The 20,979-nt window shown below is 37.9% G+C and overlaps 1 protein-coding gene across 1 annotated transcript in view; it reads left to right on the top strand.

Moving 5' to 3' along the window:
• Positions 1 to 19,186, top strand: part of EPS15 (epidermal growth factor receptor pathway substrate 15) — a 47,021-nt gene extending 27,835 nt beyond the window's left edge. The window contains 12 exon segments of the mRNA XM_054286191.1: positions 3,301 to 3,462; positions 3,925 to 4,122; positions 5,998 to 6,195; positions 6,752 to 6,826; positions 7,165 to 7,255; positions 8,537 to 8,572; positions 9,419 to 9,555; positions 11,165 to 11,234; positions 12,421 to 12,497; positions 12,999 to 13,161; positions 15,857 to 16,035; positions 17,901 to 19,186. Coding sequence (XP_054142166.1) covers positions 3,301 to 3,462; positions 3,925 to 4,122; positions 5,998 to 6,195; positions 6,752 to 6,826; positions 7,165 to 7,255; positions 8,537 to 8,572; positions 9,419 to 9,555; positions 11,165 to 11,234; positions 12,421 to 12,497; positions 12,999 to 13,161; positions 15,857 to 16,035; positions 17,901 to 18,047 — 1,533 coding nt within the window. The 3' untranslated portion in view covers positions 18,048 to 19,186.
• Positions 19,187 to 20,979: the final 1,793 nt, after the last annotated feature.

Below are 20,979 nucleotides of genomic sequence, written 5' to 3'. Positions count from 1 at the left end.
CTAAATATGGTTACAGAGTTCTGTCAGTCTGCACAGAAGGAACAATCTATTATGGGCTTGTCAGAAAAAGGAGAAACCTCCAGGATCAAACAGGAAATGGCTGCAGCATTTATTTAATCTGCTGGCCCTTCATCTTTTCTTATTCCTGGCTGGTGGAGGACCTGCATGTTTCAACAAACTTTCTAGAACTTCAGAGAATAATAGAAGAGATTAAGGATATCTTTGCCTCATGCATTTTTCTCCTGGTTTTATTCTAGTGAGGATATTTCTAAAGATGGTCTACCAAAAAACCAGTTTGCTCTAACCTGCCTCCTTGTTTCAAGCTGGTTCTGTGGCATGACACTTCAGGGATTCTGATACCAGAATTCCTTCCACAGATCTGTTTGTAATCTCAAATATAGCCATGGTCAGTGATCAGTCAAGCTGATTTGTATAGCTGAAGGGAAAGAATGACAGTTTTGTCTTCTAAACTGTGTAAATAGGTACTAAAAAGCAAAGGCAGAAAAAGAGTTGTAAGGAAGATGTAGCATATAGATGGGGTTTAATGTGCTTGTTAAAATATCAGCTCTTCAGTAGCGGAGACTAAAGGGTCTTTTCCTCAAAGTCACATGCACTGAGTATCCCTCAGAATTGGATTTTCTTTTTCTCTATTGCAGTGCACCAATGCCATTAGAAAGTCAGTGAAGTTCTACTTTTCTGTCCTCTTGCAGGCTTGATATTTTCTAGCACATGAATTGTCTTGGGAAGGACAGACTGGCAAACTATTAAATCCATTGTCCATGGAAATATGGATTCCTAAACTTTCCTTATCCTACACTTTATTGACATGAAGAGTTACAATGATCAGAAATCTAATACAAGGATTATTGTTACCATTAAAATGGCACTTTGTAACACCTCAAGTATCTTAGGGGTTTTCATTTAAAATCTCATTCAGTGCTTGACCATTAAGATGCTGCTTCCATGCTGAAGGGTGTTCTTTGAAATTGAAGCTTAATTGGAGCCTGGTTTAATTAATGAAGAGGCATCTTTGAGTATGTTAGCCAGTTTTGTGTGTTGTATCTACTGCAGCCTTTAATTCTGGAGAGGTTAGGTGCACGTGTGAACAAAAACCACCACAGGTTTTGGGTTTGGTTGGGTTTTTTTCCTTCTTTTCTCTTCTGGCAGCCATCAAGCTTAGTTAGGTCTCTTCAGTGCTTCTCTACTGCTGTGCCTAGGACAGACAAAAGTGGAGATGATCTATATTTAGCTTGTGTGGATGTGAATTCTTGCTTCCTCTAGGAGAAAGGAGGCTGAAGTCTCTTTAAGCTGTTACTTTTTTCCTCCACTGCTTCTGTTAACTGTCAGCTGATCCTTGCTTTTCAAAGCCGTGTGAAAATGAATGGATCAAGAGTGTCCCAATTATCCAAGTCAGTAGCTGCTCTGAGAGCTTTTTGTGTGCACACTGGTTTTTCTCTCCTGGGTTAGAAATAACCAGTATTTTTCCTAGTCTGACTGCTGTATACTGACATACTCTTCACTGAAATTCAGATTTGATTTGGAGGAGTTTTGTGGGGGGCTTTTTGTGGTTTGGTTTGGGAGGTTTTTTGCATGGTTTTGTGGTTGATTTTTGAGCTAAAACCATCTGTGATATGTCTTTGGGTAGCCCTCCAGTTGTCTTGAGGTTACCTAATTCCCCAGCATCTGACTGCTGCATCATATGCCGTTCTATTCCTATCTGGCTTTTTGTCCTCCTTATGTGGAGGTGTTAGCACACAACACATGGATAAACTGTCTCCCTCCCAAAAAGAACCCAAACAAAACACCCCTAGAAAAGGAGAGCAGGATTGTAGCTTAGAGCAGCACACAAATGATCTAATCAAAATTTCATGTCTGCTTGCTTTCTTATCCTCCCTAATATTTTTTCCTCTCTGTTCATTTTTTACTGTTGCTGATGATTCTTCCTGAAATTGCTGTATTTTCTCAGAAAGGCTGCAATCTTCTCTTTTCATCTAATACTTTTCCTTTTGGATTAATCCTTTTTGATCTCCCTGTATTATCTCTTCCTCCTGACTTTGACGATTCTTTCTTCTTCCTAAATTCTTTCCTTGACATGTTTGTCAGTGTTGTCTGTGCAGCTTGTTGAGGTATAACCATTCCCGTTGCTCAGAAATTAAGTAATTATTTTATGATGCTTCTTAATGTACTTAAAACATAAGACACATTCTTGCTGCTCTTTCATAAATCAAAAGATTCCGTATTGTTGTGTATGAAATCTGAATTTTTTACCTATAGTGGTGCACAGAAAATAAGTTTTTGGCTGATCCTTGCAAAATTGTGAGCAGGAATGCCCTAGGAGGCAGTGCATTTGGGTTAATGGTCTTGCACCATGCTCCAAAAAACAGTTCCTATTTTTGGCCATGTATTTTTGAAGGGGGAAGGAGCAGAATAAAGGATTTCTATAATGACAAATTCCCAGAATGTTTTGGGTTGGAAGGAGCCTCAAAGCCCATCTTATTCCAGCCCCCTGCCATGGGCAGGGTCTCTTTCCACTGTCCCAGGTTGCTCCAAGCCTCATCCAACCTGGCCTTGGACACTTCCAGAGATGGAGCAGGCACAGCTTCTGTGGGCAGCCTGTGCCAGGGCCTGCCCATCCTCACACCAAAGGATTGCTTACTGATGTCCCATCTAAACCTGTGTGAAGCCATTCCCAGTGTCCTGTGACTCCATGTCCTGATAAAAAGTCCATTTCCAACTTTCTTGCGAGCTCCTTTTCATTCATTCCTGGAAGGGCTTTAAGGTCTCCCTGGAGCCTTCACTTCTCCAGGATGAGCAACCCCAACTCTCTCAGCCTGTCTCGATAGCAGAGGTGCTCCTGCCCTCTGACCATCTTCATGGGAACCCTCTGGGCTCCCTTCAGCAGGTCCATGTTCTTAATAAGAAACTCAAACATAAAAGTCAAAACACAGTGCCAAAGCACAGGGCAGAGACACTGTAGCAGTCTGAATAAAGACAACTATGAAATTCACAATGAAAACCTGACCTCTGTGTGAGGGATACAGTTCATATGTGTGTTGGTGTATGATCTCAACACTTCAGTGAGATTTGTTTTACTGAAGAAAAGCAAAGACAAACAAGCTGATTATTTTTATGTCGTTGAATTAGAATCTGAGAGTACTTGCTTGTCTGGTATCCATGCAGGCTTCTGGAAGGTAATTTGTTGGTGCTTTGAAATCTGGGTTAGCACTGCAGTTTGTACTGTGGAATTCAGTGGTTAAGGGGAGAGAGGGAACAAATGTCAAGCTGTGTGTTTTATTTCAGGATCTCCAGGATGAAGTAAAGAGGGAGAGCAGTAATCTGCAGAAGCTGCAAGCTCAGAAACAGGAAGCACAGGAAACCCTTAATGATCTTGATGAGCAGAAGGCCAAGTTGGAGGAACAACTTAATGATATCAGGCAGAAGTGTGCAGAGGAGGCCCATTTGGTAAGGTCTGGTGGCCAGTGCCCTGGGGAACCATAAATGCCTTGTCTTGAAGAACTCAGCCTTGCAGAGTTCCAGTTGTTGGGGCAGGAAGAAAAGCATTAATGAATAAATAGCCTGAGTGTCAAGGTTTTGTGACCAACAGAGCATAGGAAATACATCACTTGCTTCAGTGTTCCTAATTTAGTGTCAGTGTGTCAACAAACATATTGAGATCTACTTGCACACAAATAAGGTTTAAAGCAGAAATATCTGTGTTGGTCAGAAGAACAGCTAAAATGCTCTGTTCTTATTGAGACCAATAGAAAATTAACTGTTTATTCAGGTATTATCTAAAACCTCTGCAATAGCTATGAGATTTTTTTACTTTTTCTGGTCAAAAATAATAGTATTTGGATGTGTGGGTTTTTGGTTGTGGGTTTTGGGGTTGTTTTTTTTTGACTTGAAATACCGTTCATGCTTTAGATTGCCATGCTGAAGGCTGAAATAACAAGCCAGGAATCAAAGATTTCAGCCTATGAAGATGAACTGACCAAAGCCCAAGAGGAGCTGAGTCGCCTGCAGCAAGAAACTGCAGAGCTTGAGCATTGCATAGAGTCTGGGAAAGCACAGCTGGGACCTCTTCAGCAACATCTGCAGGATTCACAACAGGAAATCAATTCAGTAAGGCAGTGTGAAAGACCCACCCCCCAAAAATATTTTGAGCTGGAAATCTTTAGTGTGGTTTGCCTTAAGGGGAAGGCGTTGTTTCCTTTTTTCTTCACTGTTTGCTCTTGTCTTTAGTTACTTACACATGTGTTCTGTGCTAGTAATTGTTAGGATTTTTAGAGGCTGACTTAAGTCACTCAAAATACTTCGTGGTCTTTTATTAATCAAAGGGATTAATTTATTATAGTCCATAAATAATTTGTCATAATGTAGTGAATGAAAAATGGATGATGCAGACTTAAATTCTCTGTGTCCAGTAGTTATTGAAGTTTTCATCCTCCACAGTCTGGGGCATGCTCTCACTACTCTTTAATTGATGTGATGTCAGTATAAAATTAACTGATAGCATTTACTTAGTGCATTGTTGAGGAGGGAAAGTGAGGTGGATGGAACAAGAAATTGGGTTGAGATGAGACCCTGAGAGGGAGAGATCCCTGTGCTTTGAAGTGGCTGCTGTTGCACCAACACTTCCAGTTCCTCTCTGTAATCAGGGATTTGTTATAACTTTGGTGATGCCTGAGCTTGCACACCCTTTCCTCATGGTTCCCCTTCCCTGTTGCCAGCTGTGTTATGTATTAGCCACTCACACTGGTACCAGGTTGAAAACAAAAGGCAAAGCCTCCCTTTGAACCCCAGAAATGGCTGACCTCAGGGTTGGTCATTTCACACAATTCACATCTGTAACTTGCTAACAAGTCTTACAACATCCATAATTTTAAAATATGGCTTTTAGTTTAGAAACTGAGAAGTAAACAAATGGATTTTTTCATCATTCCATCACAGGTTGAGAGAAGGTTATACCACTATAGTGTTTTTATATGGCAAGAGGTGCTTGCCATCAACATATTTGAGACTGATAATATAAGTGGTTATGCTTGACTGTACAAGAGACATTTTTTTTACTGGATTTTATAACAGTACTTCTAACTTTATTGCTCTTGACTCCTAAATAAGGAACAGTAGGTGCTTTGGTGCTTTAGGCAAGATTATCTAATGCCTGGTCTGAGGTCAGATAACTTGAAAGGCACCTGGTGATGTCTTTGCTGACACCCCAATAACTCTATTAGGTCACTGACCTAGCAGGGTTCAATGGGATTTGGGCACCCAAATATCTGGACTAGGTTTATTCTTTTACATAACCTGCCAGATCCAGTAATTCCTTCATAGCTGGCAGGTTGGTAGTAAATGTTTGCTGTAAGGCAGTGCATTAAGCATATTGCTGAAATAATAACAGATGAATTTAAGGGTCTGCTTAGGAAGATATACTTGGCTTTCGTAGACTTCAGAAGTCATGTGGGAGATGATAATGAAATCATAATGTTCCTTCTTGGAAGATGAGAGTTCTGATAAAACCTCTTTAATTTTGAGTTTAAGGAAATTGCAAGTACATGGTCTAGGAAAAAAACCCAAACCCCCCCCCCCCCCCCCCACACACAAACCCCAGTCCAAAATAAAAATAAGAAAAAAAAAAGAAACCAAAACTCCCCAGCAAAACTAAACAAACAAAAAAACCCTGAAACCTTTGCAGCTTTGCTGATGAGTTTGAATAGCAACAAGTCTTGGTGTTGCCAGTGGCACAGACTCTTCTTCCTTGGCAAAAGGTGTGTCCTTCAACCAGTCTGCACTTCTGCTAAATAAGTTTTCTGATTATCTCTCAAATTTCACTCTTTATTGACAGAATGGGTTTTTATTATATTTGCTTTTAAAAATAAGATTTTCAGACATATATCACCCACCTTATATTTAGGAAATATGCATTTAGGAAATATGACATTTACTGGCTTCCATGTGCTGCCATACTGATGCTAATACATTTATTTCTGTTTACAGGTGCAGACAAAGCTTCTTGAGCTGAAAGAACTGGAAAATAACCAATTTAGCTGGCACTCTCAGCCCCATAGTACACTTGTTAATGGAACTGTGGATCATTCTAGTCTTAGCAACAGCAGCAGTGAAACTGCAAACCTTAATGAGAATGCTGAGAGGGAAAGTGTAGCAGAAGAGGAACAAACAAACTGTGTGTCTCCAGTGAGTAGTGTTTTGCCTGCTTGATCACGATGCATTGCAGCTGTGAAGTTGGAATAAGTTAAGAATGTACCAAGACTGATTATGTTTTTAAACATTTGCGCAACTGAAATTTCAGAGTGTTTTTCTGAGGTACTGTGTTTCCACATCTCTGAAAGTTCATAAGCAGAAAAGGAGGTAATTTTAGTTTGCCTGCAAAGTAGCAGTAACATTTTTTTCCTGTATTTATTTCCAAAGTAAAATATCATAAATTGAATAGCAGACTTAACATTAAAGGAGAGCAGCTGTCTCCATTTGGTGCAATGAGAGCAGAATAAGGAAAAGTATAGAAAATCTAAAACTGTCTTGCTTTAAATGTTCCTCCTTATGTCTCAGTAGATTCGTGATTTATTTTTTTTAAACTTTTACAGTGTTTATGAAACACTAAAGTATGTGCTATAATAAGTATGAACCTCTTGAAGTATGCTTTTGTATATTCTGTGATTTTATTTAAAACTTCAAATTTCATTGTGCAGTCTTACATTTACTTATTTATGGTGAATTGCTTTTACCCTTACAGATAAGGAATAGTCCTGAAACAGCAGTCTCTGTAGGAGAAGAGAAAGAGACCCCAGCTGCAACTGTTACCAAAAAAGTGAGTTTATTCAGGTTTGGGGAAGGAAAAAGTAGGCTCAAAAAAATCCTGGTTAAACTGCTTCGGGCTTGCATGATGGTCATACAACAGTAGAGAAATAATTGTCACTTCCTACTGGTTTTATTTAGTGTGATGTCTTGAAAACATTTCATCTTGTGTAGCAGGAAGGTTGTTGAACAATATTTTGGATCTCCATTGATGAATTATATAGAATTCTGGCTGTCTCTTTGCCTTAAGCTTTAAGAAACCACTGAATGGTAACAGGAGGTGACATAAGTGTTTTCCATCCTTGCAAGTCTTTAAAATTTAATATGTTTCTCTCTGTCTGCATTGCCCAGGAAGATCCATTTGATGCTGAGTCTCATTCCTTGCCTGATCTAGTTTCTGAAGCCAGCTTAGAGTTCTTCCAGTCTGACCCTTTTGTTGGCAGTAAGTAAATATTTCTCTCCAAGTGCAGATTTGCAGAAACAGATCTTGTGTGAATGCATCAGACTCATCTTCACCTTGAGACTGCTCTTTATGGAATAAATCTGAGGATGTGTGGGTGACAGGAGCCTGAAGCCAATAGCATTACAGAAATAGAAGTGATAGAAATGAGAGTTCTGGGGTGTTTCTCCTTCCTTCAGCTGGACTTCCTAATGAGCTCTGAAAATGTCTCCTTTCCCTCATTGCTCCTCCTGAGGACTTCTCTTCCCCATCCCCTCCCTGTCTCTGCCCTGGTGGCATTTTGGCTGTAAAGGTGTGGGCAGGCTTGTGGTGTGTGTGGTGTCACTGATCTGACTGACAGCCCCAGTGCACAAAGAGGTCAGCAGAGGGTTCTCTGGGCTCTGCTCTGGGGAGGGTGTGGGTGGTTCACAATGAATGGCTGTGGCCTACTTCTGGGGAGTTTGGCTCTCAGAACAAGGTAATGTAGAGCTGCACCATCTGTTCATCTTGTGGAAGTGCTGGGCTTTATTTTAAGAACTTGCCATTGACGAATGATATTGCTCTGCTCTTATTTTTTATGGAAGGAATGATCTGCCTATATGGAACCAATTGGGAAAGGAGAGTTATTTTGAATTAACTGCTGAAGCAGATGTTTTCAGCCACATTAATATGATTTTACACCCTTTCAGATCAACACAGTCTGATCTATTTAGCTTGCATTGCTTTGAAAGGAAAATAAGCTAAATTTGTTTCAGATCACTTGGCTTCTGAAAGAATGTCAGTGCAGATTAAATATTTTATGAATAAATTAAACTAATTTAAAGCAGCTTGAATGTTTCTGTGTAGATACTGCTTGATTTTTATTTATATTGAAGTGGTCTTACAGCACATGACAAGGCCTTTCTTTCAGGAGAGAAAAGGTCTGTCTGTTAAGAACCAAACTTTTAGGCTTTGAGCACTCAGTATATTCAGGAGTAGATACTCACAGCTAAGAGACAGGATATCTGTCTCTCAGATGAACATGAGAAAGTAGAAATGAGTTGGGATCATGCATCCAGTACTGAAGTGAACAATTAGGAGCTGCCATCCACAGTGTGTGTGACAATTAAACAAACCTGGGACTCCTCTCAGTAGCTGGCCTGGATTACTGCAGTGGTAATACTGCAGAATGTGGGTGTTTGTGGACAACAGCCAACGGAAGTGCAGCTTGGAGATGGCTGATTCTCTGTGTGTTTCATGATGGTAATAAGCTCTTTAATGAATATTTGCTTTTATTTCGAACAGGTGATCCCTTCAAAGATGACCCTTTTGGAAAAATTGGTAAGTAACTTTATAACTCATAATGTGTTTGTTTTTCTAAATGGTTCTTGCTAGTGGGGAAAATTGTCACCACTTTCAGAGAAAAGAAGTAGGTGGAAATGCCACAAAAGGTTGTGATAGAATATATGTGACATTAGCACCTGTGTAAAAGCCATTTGTGTAAATGCTTTTCAGAGAAGTCCATTGCCAGTGAATTTGGCTCTTCTTGGAGCTTCCTTAGCTGGGATTTAAGTATGTGAAGGTGATGAACAGAAGGCCCCAAAGACTTGCTGCCTGTTTTATTTGCAAAGTAGTAGGATTGTGCTCTTTTAAAGGCTCTTAACATACCAACTTCCTTTAGAGTCAAGTATTGAACAGGTGGGAAGTCTCTGTTTAGATCAGCTGTATAGGCAATGTCATTGGATTTTTTTCTTGGTCCTGAGTGAAGTTACTGGTGGCAAAAAAGCCAAATAACCAGTGGGAAAGCAATAGTAAAATAGAGTTGAGCACCAAGTGTCAAATAAGAAACATCAGTTGGGCTTGGGAAGTGCAGGAGAGGAGGGCAGGAGAGTTCTTAGGAGCATTAGGCTTTGTTAAATGCTTCATTTTTAGGGGCTTGGTTTTAGAACCTATTTGCTGAGATGATTCTGGAACTGCTGTTTCTATGATGTGCAGAAAACATTGCCTTGTCTGATATTTTGAATCACAGAATACAAATTATTCACAGGCGAATTTCCTACTTCAAAGCTCCTCGGGCTTAAATGTGTCACTTTGCAGCAGTATGTAAAAAGGTGATACATTGTTTAGTTTTTAAGATATCAGCCAAGTAAAGCAAGCAGAAATATTAGGGAGATGTTTGCTTTTCAGATCCCTTTGGTGGTGATCCCTTCAAAGGCTCAGACCCTTTTGCAGCTGATTCTTTCTTCAAACAATCCTCCACCGACCCCTTTGTGACTGCTGGCACTGATCCATTTAGTTCTGCAGACAACAGTAATAATACCACAGTAAGTTTGGTGTCACACCTTTTACTGCTTTCTCTGTGTGATTTGGACAAAATTACCTGTTTTGCACATTTAGACATGCTCTAAAAAATTGGTATTCAGGAATCATATGAAGGTTACCTCTGATCCCCTGGCTCTGTCTTGTCTTTTTGTGTCCTGTTTTCTAGAAATGGTCACAGATGAAATAGAAGTAAAAATAAAAACATTTTTAAAATATTTAATTGTGGATCTTCATTGCTCCACAGCTAAGAGCATTTGACAGTAATGACTTAAGCTGTGTCATTATTTAACAATGACTTAACCTCTGTTAAGCTTTTGAGCTTTACAACAACTCTATTAGTTGGTGGGACATAATAAATGGAAAGAAAGTCAGGATCAGCCTCACCAGGTTATGCTCAGACACTTGATTTTTGCCTCCATACACTATAAGATCAAGAACTATGTGCTGTATTTTATCTGAAATCTGATGTGGCATATGGGGTTTCCCCTCAGAAAGGTCAGATTTTTCTATAGCTGTATGTTTAGGTTTTGGTGTGATTTGGTTTTTTTAAATAAGAATCACCAAAGGTCGCTTGTAATGTGGAGATGCCTACTGAATGTACCTCTTTCAGAAGTCCTTCAGTCTAACTTTTAGCTCACATTATAAATGAGCAGTGACTGAATACTCTTGAGCCTTTAATAAGGTAGAGTTGGACATAAAACTCTCTCTGGTATAGACTAGAACTTGTTGGATATGTAATATTTAAAGCTGATAGACAAACAATTTAAGCAGCTGAAATTCTTCATGCATTAGCTTTGTCTCCATTCTTTTGCCATCTCCTTTCCTTTCAGTGCTGTTTCTGTTCATGCCTCACTTCCAGCTTTGTGTAAAACATTAAACATGCATAGACCTATATAAAACTCAGATACATGTGGATTAAGAAGCAAGTTAAGTGGCTGTAGAGTGTGCCTGGGGAAGACCCACAGCAGCCAAGAGTGAGAAATCAATGCACCTGGCAGTGGTGGTGCTGCCCTTGCCCACGGTGTGCACATTGTGCAGATCTCAAGGTCCTGTTACACACCACAGCCTTCAAAAAAATTAGATTTCTACAGTTTGTTGTACTCAGCACACTATCCTTTTCAAAGTCTTCATATTCTAAACAATTCTTGGTCTTATTACAGTCCTAAGGAACAAAAAACCAGGGAGGTCAGAGCTGTGGTGTGGGATTAGCCATGTATTCTTGAGATCTGTACTTCAGAGCTGAAGTTATGCATTCATCCTAAATGCTTTACCACACCTCTCTGGAGTGTTGAAATCTTAGATCTCCTTGAAGATGGCTCTGGTTGTAGAAATCTGAGACCAAAATGAGCAGTAGATATTGTTGACTGTTGGATTAGCTGTTACCAGTTATGTTGCACATATTGTACCTTTTTTGTATCCTTTCAAAGTATTAATCAAAACAGAGAGGAAGAGTTTCTGTTAATAGGCTTGTTTACTGGTGCTGATAAAAGCTATTTCCAGAATGTGTTATCTTACAACTTCTAAACTAAAATAAATGGTGACTGTATTCTTAGATTGAAGAATCTTTTAAGCTGAAAACAAATTTCCCTCCAAAGGAATTTTTTATTTTAGACAGAGATATCAAAGAAGAATGACCCTTTTGCTCCTGGTGGAACCACTGTCACTACATCAAATGATCTAGGTAAAAGTAGATTGTACATATCAAGCTTGGGTTTTATTTGTGCTTTTGCTTGCTTTTGTTTCTAGTCTTTTAACTGAATTTACAACAGAGCATTATAGGGATTTCCCATGTGTTCTGAATTTTCCCAAAAAGTATGACATAAGGTTTTCAGGGGGGATGTTTATAACTCAAAATTGACTCTATCTGTAGTGTGTGTCACTGAACACTGATTCCACAAAAACTGTTCCTCTGCTTTATTAAAACTGCAGCAGTTCCTGATCTAAGTGTTTGGGCTGTTTGCATGGTCTGTACTGCTTCCCATTAGGGTTCTTTTCAGGGATTTCATGTTACTGTGTGACATCAGGATAGCTCTGCACCACAAGAGTAGGTGTGGAATACAGTAACTCCTCCACTGAAATTTTTTACTGCTCAAGTTTGCTCCTTCTGTGACCCTCTCTCATCTGAGGGCTAAAGATGTTTTAGGGAAGGCTCTCAACTCCTGTTTTCCTAAACTGCACTGACAAGTCATAATCCAAAAAAGGAATCTATATGTGATTTTGTATTGTAAACCTGTTCATTTTAGTTGTAGGGAAAAAATGGTGTTTTTTAGAGATGCAGAAGTGAGTATGGCACTTCCTGCTCTACTGTACAGTAGCAGCTTCACATATTTTAGGCACATGAGAATGAAAAGGTACTGTTGAATTAGACTGGGATGATATGAGGTTTAGGTACTTGATTCCACAAGGGGGTCTGCAGTCAGAAAAGAGCTCTGGTTCATGTTTTTATATATATACACACATAAATTTTTATATATATATGTCTGTATATGTATGGGTGTATGCACACACAAAACACCTCTGTGTGTATACATACATGTATCTCAGTAGAACATTTCCAGTAGTGTGCTTATTTGATACTTTCAGTGGAATTTAATATTTTTTTATGTAGGAAAACTTACCAGTATTTCTTTCGAATTATTTCTTGTTCAGGACATTTGTTGTTCCTAATTGGAAGTTGACACTTAGAGTTTTTGAAAAAGTTACTTAACAAATTGAATCACTCACCACATGAAATACCTCACTTGAATTACTTTAAGTTGCAAAATATGTAATAGTTGCTATTTAGTAATAATAGTAGTGGGAATTTTTCTTTTCTGTCTGTTTTATTTAAGTTTTAATTTTATTCTTGGCTTGATTTGTGTATTTAGCTACAGACCCCTTTGCCTCCCTGTTTGGAAGTGAATCCTTTGAAGGTGGCTTTGCTGACTTCAGCACGCTGTCCAAGGTAATGTGGAGCTGCTGCTGCTCACAGAAAATGCATGAAACTGCAGTGACAAGGCAAAGCTTACTCAGTTTCATTACAGTTTTGCCACTACTAAACATTTATAATGGCTGATTTGCTTGAAAAAGAGGTTTTGATAGCAAATTGTTCTGAAATTCTGTGAAGAATGCAATGTAATCTTTTTGGCTTGATAAGTGTTTTCTCTCTATTTCCAGTGATGCTATAATTTATTTATTTATTTGTGAATTTGCTGATTTTAGCAGCAAAAGTATTACTTTTGCATGTTTAACTGCTTTCAACTTTATAGTGTTATACACAGTAAGCGTTCCTGATTTTTCTTTCTGTTCAATCTTCTGGAGTATGTGGATATTTGTAAAAACAAACAAAAGTATTTTCTTTAGCCTTAGTCCAAACTTTCAGTTCTGATTTAATACTGTATTATTGAAGAGAATATCTGGTAGCACTGCACTGAAAATATGTGTGTTGCTATTTTGTTTTTTGAAGGCCAACAATGAGGATCCCTTTAGCTCTTCCACATTAGGCTCTGTCAGCAGTGTCACCATAACTAAAAACTTGTTTGAGGAAGCACCAGCTAAAAATGAGGATGTTCCTCCTGCACTGCCCCCTAAGACAGGAACTCCCACCAGACCCTGTCCTCCACCACCTGGTAAGAGCTGACACTGAGATGTGCTCACAATCAGCTGCTTCACGTTGGCAGAGGGACAGCAATCATGAGGGGAGGGTAAAGGGTCTCAATTTAAAATAAATGAGCAAGATGTGAAACAAGTCCATTCCTGATTGTTTCCTCAAAGTTTTGCATGGTGTTTGGGATTGGAGTTTGAAGACACAAAGGATTTAGAAAACAGGAAGAAAGACTTGTTACAAGTGTCAGCAAGAACACAGCATAGCTGCGAGTTAAATGGTTGCTAATGTGCTACACTGTGAATCTTGAATTAAATTATGCTTAAAGTGAGATTTGGTGTGCTTTATACATTGCAAACAGATGGGTTTAAGGGAAAATGAATTAAATAGGGTTAAAGAACTGGCTTAGATTTTCAGGTTAACTTTTTCTAGGTGGCCTTGCCAGAGGTCTGTAGCAGTAACAGTAATAAAGCCAAGTTCCCTGGGCTGTTTTCTCCTCAGTGATAGAGGAGTTTCTGGGATGTTCCATGGCACAAACCACTCTGCTTTCCAGAAAAGGTCATGATTATCATGCATAACAGCACCTTCTTGTGCTTGCAGCAAGGCCATATTACAACAGGCTCTCAATGTGGTTTTGCAAACATAGTAGAATCTAATATTCCTTTAAAAATTTCTGTCCTCTGTTTCATTGTCTTTAAAAATTCTACTGCATCATTTGTTTCACTGTTACACTAAGGGGATGAGTTTTAAGGTGTTTGGAGAAACTGGCATGAAAGTTAAACGTGTATTCATCTTTTCCTCAAAAGAAAGGGAGCACAGTAGATACAGGAGTGCTCATACTGGAGCTCAAACTCAGCTGTTTGATTTTTAATGTTGGTGTGAGATCTGGTTCATGCTAATGCCTTGCAAGTCATCATTTTCATTGTAAATAATATTAAAACAGCTGACATGGCAAGTGGTGATAATTTGAATGTTTGATGTTGGTCCTTATTTAAACATAAAAAGGATTTCTGACTTGATTCTATGGGAGTGGCTGTGACATGGTGCACTTTTGGAAAGCAAGCTTCTAGGGGTGGAGCAGCAGCTTCCTCAGCAACAGATAATTGGGAAAAAAATAGGTGGTTTTGATATGCACACTAAAAATGTGATTATCTTGATAACCATTCCCAATTAATTATTTTCCTAATGGAAATAAAATCTGTTTACTTAAATGTAATTATTTCTAATTACTTCCTGGGTTCAATTTGAACCAATGGAATGCTTTTTCAATGAAACACCGAAAATATTTCTTGTAGTTCTTCTCTCTGCTGGAAAGTGTGTAGAAGGGCTGTTGCCTCTGAATTCTGTTGCTTCTCTAGATACTGATAAACATTCCCATTTTTTGATTTTGGAGAAGATTTGGTGATTGTGTATTTTATTTCCTTACAATTATTCACACTTCCCATGCAGAAACAGAATTTCCTGGTTGTTATTTGGAGATGCTTGTCCCACATTTTTCAAGAAATAGGCAGGCATTATTTGTGAATAACAGAACTTTAAAATCACAGAGTGGTTTGGGTTAGAACGGACCTTAAAGATCATTCAGTTCCAAGCCCCTGCCACAGGCAGGGACACCTTTCTCCACAGCAGGTGGCTCAAAGTCCCATCCAGGCTGGCTTTGAACACTTCCAGGGATGGGGCAGCACAGTAGCATCAGTGATACATGGATAGAACATCATCAGTGAGAGAGATGGCAGGGTTAGCTGGGAAGTGTCTAAGTAAATCATATGTTTCCCTGGGGATGTTCTCCAAATCTCTAAATCATTGCCAGATGAGAATCTCTTTTCCTCTTATGAAGTAATTTTAGGTTAATTTTCAAAAATTTTATGTGAAATAATAAGCACCTTTGTTCAATTCTGTAGTTTTAATCTGAAATGGAAACAGAAGCAAGTTCTAAAATACAGCCACTGCAAGTGTGGAACCACTGGTAGCAGAATCCAGGAAACTGCACTGAAACCTCTTGTGTAAACAGTAACCTACAGAGGGTGGTGGGGTGAAATTCAGCTCAGCTCTTCTTGGAAGTCATTGGGTTAATGTCCTCAATGGTGTTGAAATTTGACTGGGGTTAAGCTGAAAAAACCCCAACAGAATAAGTGGGGGTTTGTCCCTGATTCTGTTTTTTTGCAGCATCTTAGGCAAGAATTAACAAAGCAGCTCAGCCTGTGATTGCTTGTTATCATACTCCTTGTTTTAAACTGAAGAAATTCCTGGTCTTAGCATAGGGAGAAAACTTTTTGAAAACTTATAAATGTAATGTATTTCTGCTCTCTGAATAAAATTGTGCTAACTTGATCCAAAGAAATAATAAAAGAGCCTTGAGAAATAATAAAAGAGCCTTGCTGGAATGATCAAAGACAGCTGATAGCCAGAAAACAATACTGTGCTGACAGAATAGGTGCTCAAAACTGTTAGAAATTCTCTTTCCAAAACAGTTAATTTATATATAACTGTGTTCCTGACTCATTAACATACATGTGGTCCTTTTTACCTGATTACCCTTTCAGAAAGTGTGGGCTGTACCCTCATTTTTTAAATTGGAACCCTTCCCCTGAAACTACAGCTCCACTAGTTTGTGGGAAGAGGTTGCATTCTAAGTAGCTTTTGAATGGGGTTTTTTTTACTATTTGTGGCATGTTATTACCTGCTATCTGAAATTCATTTTAAATTCATTTTAATCTAAGGGAAAAGACCTATCAATCAAATAGACTCTTCAGATTCCTTTAAGTCGAGCGACCCATTTCAGCCTTTCCCCACCCCAGACATTCCCAAAGAACAAGAAGCAGATCTATTCTGTGATCCATTTGCTCCCACCAGCATCAGTAAAGAGGCTGACCCCAACAATTTTGCAAACTTCAGTACTGTGAGTAAACACTTTTTACATTTGTTTCAGTATAACAGCAGCTTTGAAATGTTCACGCTGAAGTCTTCAGTCTAATTTAAATTATTAAAACATATCCCATGTACACAAGGGATATTGCTTCTAGTTAAAATAGTGTTTACATTTAGTTTACAGCTGAGGCTGTCCTAAAACAAAATGCTGCAAAATGTTGTAGTTAATGTTTAAATCACATTGGTTTTATGCCTTTTTTTCATAGAGACTTTCTAGATTTTAGAGGAGAGGATTTCAAAAATATCTATGTTCTAGGAATTATCCATTTTATCAATGTGTGCAGCAGATTTAAATTACAAATCTATAACAAGCACACTGTTAACTACCCAATTAAAAATAAACCAAAATGTGATTTTAATTTAACTGCCACTGAACTGTTTGGTCATAATTTTAATGTACTGAAATACTGATAAACAGCCTCATAACAGTGTATGTTAATGAAATATAATATGATGAGTTTTGAATGGCTAGTAAATTCCAGACTTATGCACAATGAAGTAAAATAGTAAGTGTCTCTTTATAACCAGAATTCATTTCATAGAAGTCGTGGTGTCCAAGCAGTAGAAGCAAATCTAAAGGTTTGTGCATGCCTATATATTATTTTTTTTTCTTTTGAGCTTTTGCAAGTAGAAGTTTTGAAAGGCATCATCTCACTTTCAATCCTATTAAATGCAATTTGCATTTACAGTATCTTGACCATACTGCTCTCTCTGTTCAGGCCTAATAAGCTACAAGCTTGATTGAAGTAAACTAAGGATTGTCAGGCTCTCAGAGTAGACTTGCACTGGTTGGTGTGTCTTGGAGCATGGTAACTTCTGAAATGTGGTTATCCATCCGTGGCAGCAGTTAGGGAGACTGAGAAGCCACTTTGAGAGGAGTGGCAAAAATGTTTATTGTCTTTGTGAAGGAAATAGTGTTATTTTCCAGCTGCAGTTACTGAAGATACTGAGTGCACCATGGAGAAAACTGAGGTGTTTCTGCTTTTATTTCCCCAAGAAGCAGCTCAGGGCAGAGAGCTGGAGTCTCTAACCTCTAACCCTTTCAGTTAATGCTGGGACATCTGTGAGGACAGGGGCTTCACCTACCTCTTCATTTTTCTGCATGTTTGCTAGGAAGAAACTTTAGCATAATCTTTTGTGTTTTATATAAGATAATACCCTTAGCTCTCTCTGATTTATAACCATTGTACCAGAGGTGTTTTGTTCACAATCAGTTCTCATCAATATACATGGAAATAATCTGTTCTTTTTTTCCTTCTAATATCATGCTGACCTTTCTCTGTATTACTGCCAGCTTTCTAACTCCACAGTTACCCTTATCATTTTACTGCTTCTTGGCAGCAATATTTGTCATCTGCACATTCAGAAACAGTCAGTCTACAGCTAAATTTTTGCAGTCATTTTCTCCTGGAAAAGTCATTCCTAATGAAAGCAGGATAAATCAGGACAGCCTACAGTGTGAATAGGAGTGTGCTTTGCAAAATGTTCTCCTGATTTATTCAAAGGTTTTCTTGTATGGACTGGTATTTAACCAAATAAAACTGTATTTAAATTATAGCACTTTCTGCTCAGTAATGTTTTAGAAACTTAATACTGAAATTTGAAACATGGCATATTTCATTAAAATACATCCTTTTGATGGCTTCAGTGCACTTCTTAGTAGTTAAACCTTAGACTAATCCCATTTAGTCTATTACAACTACAAAACAAGTAATATTTGAAGACTAGAATATGTACAATTATTGAGAAACTAATTTTCCCTTAAACTGACTGTTTGGACAGTAATAATTTTCACTGTATTATTAATCTGTATTATTTTGTCTTTTAAACTTGCAGTATTCTACTGAGGAAGACATGATTGAATGGGCTAAGCGAGAAAGTGAGAGAGAAGAAAAAGAAAGATTGGCAAGACTAAAACAGCAAGAGCAAGAAGACTTGGAACTGGCTATTGCACTCAGTAAATCTGAAATATCAGAAGCATGAAGTCTAGAATAAGATTTATCTGATGTAAACTGTTTTGTCCCTTTTCCTGAGTACCTAACCTATTTAAATGTTAATCAGAAAATGCATATATACAAGAAACTATGAAAGGTTTTAAATTTCTGAAAGTGATGTGAATGTTTCTGCTAAATTTAATCCTTTTGGTTATTGTTTGAATAATTGTTAAGTTTAGCATTCAATTTCTCTCAAGTTTTCAGGAGAGCAAAGTACTTTTCCCAGCTGAAAGCAAATCAGTTTAAAATGCAGTTAGAGAGATTGGGGTTTGACTGTAATCTATCAGCAGTTGGTAATTGAGCATAAAGTGAACACAGCAATTATTCTGTCATGGCTGACTGTCTCCCATCAAGCAGTTAGTCACTGGAAACCTTTTCTTCTTCTGAACGGGTTTTAGTAATGCCAGAGTTGGAGAGTGCTTTATTTTATATGTATGCATATAGATTCTTTTTGTCCTCATTGAAGATTTTATGTTGGGTTTAACATAATCTTCATGAAATCTCCATCAGAAAGAGTATGTCTTTCTGAAACCTTTTTTGCTTTTCCTGCATGATCATAAGTTTTAAGACAGACCTGTTATTTTGTTTTATAAAGCAATTAAACTGAAAATTCATGTGCATTTGCTGTTGGCTAAGGTGACTGTCAAATTGTGAGACCCCACTGCTATTTGAGCCACATTTGCCTGTGAAATATGCAGCTGAACTGGCAACTTAATGAGTTCCATTTGAGATAGGATTGAAAATAGAAAGAAAAAACAGGTAGTCTGATTTCTATTTTTTTTAACCACAGTTGTTTTCTGTATATGTAATTTATTGAATGCCAACTGATAGTTGCACCTTAAACTGAATGATTTCTGAATGGTCACTGAGTCAGAGTAGGATTGATAGAATGTTAATGAAAATAACTTAATGAAAATAACTTATTGTTCATTTTGAATGAATTCTATTTGGAAAATCAGTTTCATTAAAATAATTCCAAAAAACAAGAATCTTGTGCCCTATCTAAGAAAAATGGATGGCAGCAGCATAAACATCTAGAAGGGTTTTTTTTTTCTTGCACTTTTAACCTGTGGTATTTCTTTTGAGGAAATTGAAGTGTTTCATCACGAAGCACTGGGGCAAAGGGGGAGAACTTCAGTATATTTAAGCTCTTCCCATTACCTGTCAATGCTGCTGTTGCACGACTTTGAGGGGGTTTTCAATTTTTCAAGAAAAAATGAGTAACCTGACTGGGATGGTTTTTCTTTTGCACTGGGAGATGAGCATTTAAACACCTGCTCAAAAAAAAAAAAGTAACTTAAAATTTTGCAAGTATTAAATAGTTATAACTTATCTTATACATCTTTGTAATGAGTGTACACTAATCTTGCAAATCATATGCTTAACTGGATTACATAGTTTCTTATCTTTTGTTAAAAATGTATACTCAGTGGACCAACACAATATTATATGTATATATTATATATATATTCCTGCTTTCCTTTATGGGATTTAAAGTTTTGAGTCATTTGATGTTACATTTCATGTTACTGACTCTGACTATAGGACTTTTACTCAGACTACCAACAAACCACTGCTGTGAGCTAAATGGCATTACTTTATGAAGTTTTAACTGTTTGTTTTGTTGGTTTTTTTTTTTAAACAACTTGTTCAGGTGGGATTAGCCTCTATTTATAGACTTCCCTTTTGTTTAAAAATTCTAACAATAGCCTGTAATTATGAAGAAATAAAGTTTAAGTACATAAATGTGAACTGTTTGCCTGTTTTTTCCAGAGGGTGCTGTGAGATGTGAAGCATTGTGTGAATGTAATGCAGTGTGAGGTGTCCTGACTGCAGCCTGGTGTCTGTGGCCTTTGCCACCTTTCACACCTGCCATGGGTCACCTTCACAGGAACAGGATCCAGTGGCAGAATTGTGTTGTCTTGTGTTATTTCCCCAGTAACTTCTCAACACTTTCATTTGCCTACCTAAGTTTTAATTGTCTGTTTCAGAATTTGAATATTTAGTAAATTTATGACTTCAGTATTGGAGTGTTTTAATTGTGCTTTAGCCTGAATCTTCTAAGTCATTGTGTGCAGGGATGTGCAAACTCATGGTTTTGTGTTTACAATACTGACAGAATGGTAATTTAGATTAAACCAGATTTAGATAACAGAGGGTAAGGTTGGGAAAGTAATATATTTGTTCAAAATATTGGCAACCAAAGTCCTGTTTTCTTCTTATGGAATTCTATATCGTGTCATTGAATACTCTTGAATTTAATTCTGTTGTTGACCAGAGTGAACATGAAGACTGGCTTTCAGATGCATCCATTTTTTCTTGCAAGAAGGAAGAGAACAGTGATTTTGCCTAATGAAAGATCTTTTTTGTTTTTTTGTGGTAGGCAGAGTGGAGTTTAGTTGCCCATGTTAATGTTATTGAACTCTTGAATTCTCTGCAGAATTGTGTTTGCAGGGACCTCCGAGACTTAAATTAGAAAAGGCACAGAAGTAAAGAGGAAGGGAGGGAAGACAGCATAATGTTATCTCAGAAAAGGTGGGAAGGAACTTGTAATTCCTCAGCTGACAAGCCATCAGTCAGTAATATCCTGAAACAGAGGTCATTTTTATCCACAAGCTCTTTAAAGAAACGAGGAGTAGCAAAACATACATCAATAACAGCAGCTGCATTCCCATTCCTTGCTCAGAATACTTCAGAATTCCTGTGGTGCCAAAATGGAGACATCTGGAGCTGCCTGGACTTTAGATTTTAACTGAAAACAAAGAGCATTAGTTTTTACAGCAGGTGATAGAGGGGGAAAATGCTGCATTTTTTGGATGTGTGTTCAGGAGGTCAGGATGTTGTTTCTGGTTATCTCTTGCTGATTTAATAAGTGAATATGGACAAACCACTTAATGCAAAGCCATTTCCTGTTCTGTAAG

This window comes from Melozone crissalis, unplaced genomic scaffold (genome assembly GCF_028551555.1).
Source record: "Melozone crissalis strain CALT ecotype California unplaced genomic scaffold, PUWL_Pcris_2 ptg000045l_1, whole genome shotgun sequence".
In the NCBI taxonomy this organism is placed as follows: Eukaryota; Metazoa; Chordata; class Aves; order Passeriformes; family Passerellidae; genus Melozone; species Melozone crissalis.
The sequence above is the reverse complement of the archived record's forward strand: the minus strand, read 5'-3'. Positions and strand labels throughout refer to the sequence as shown.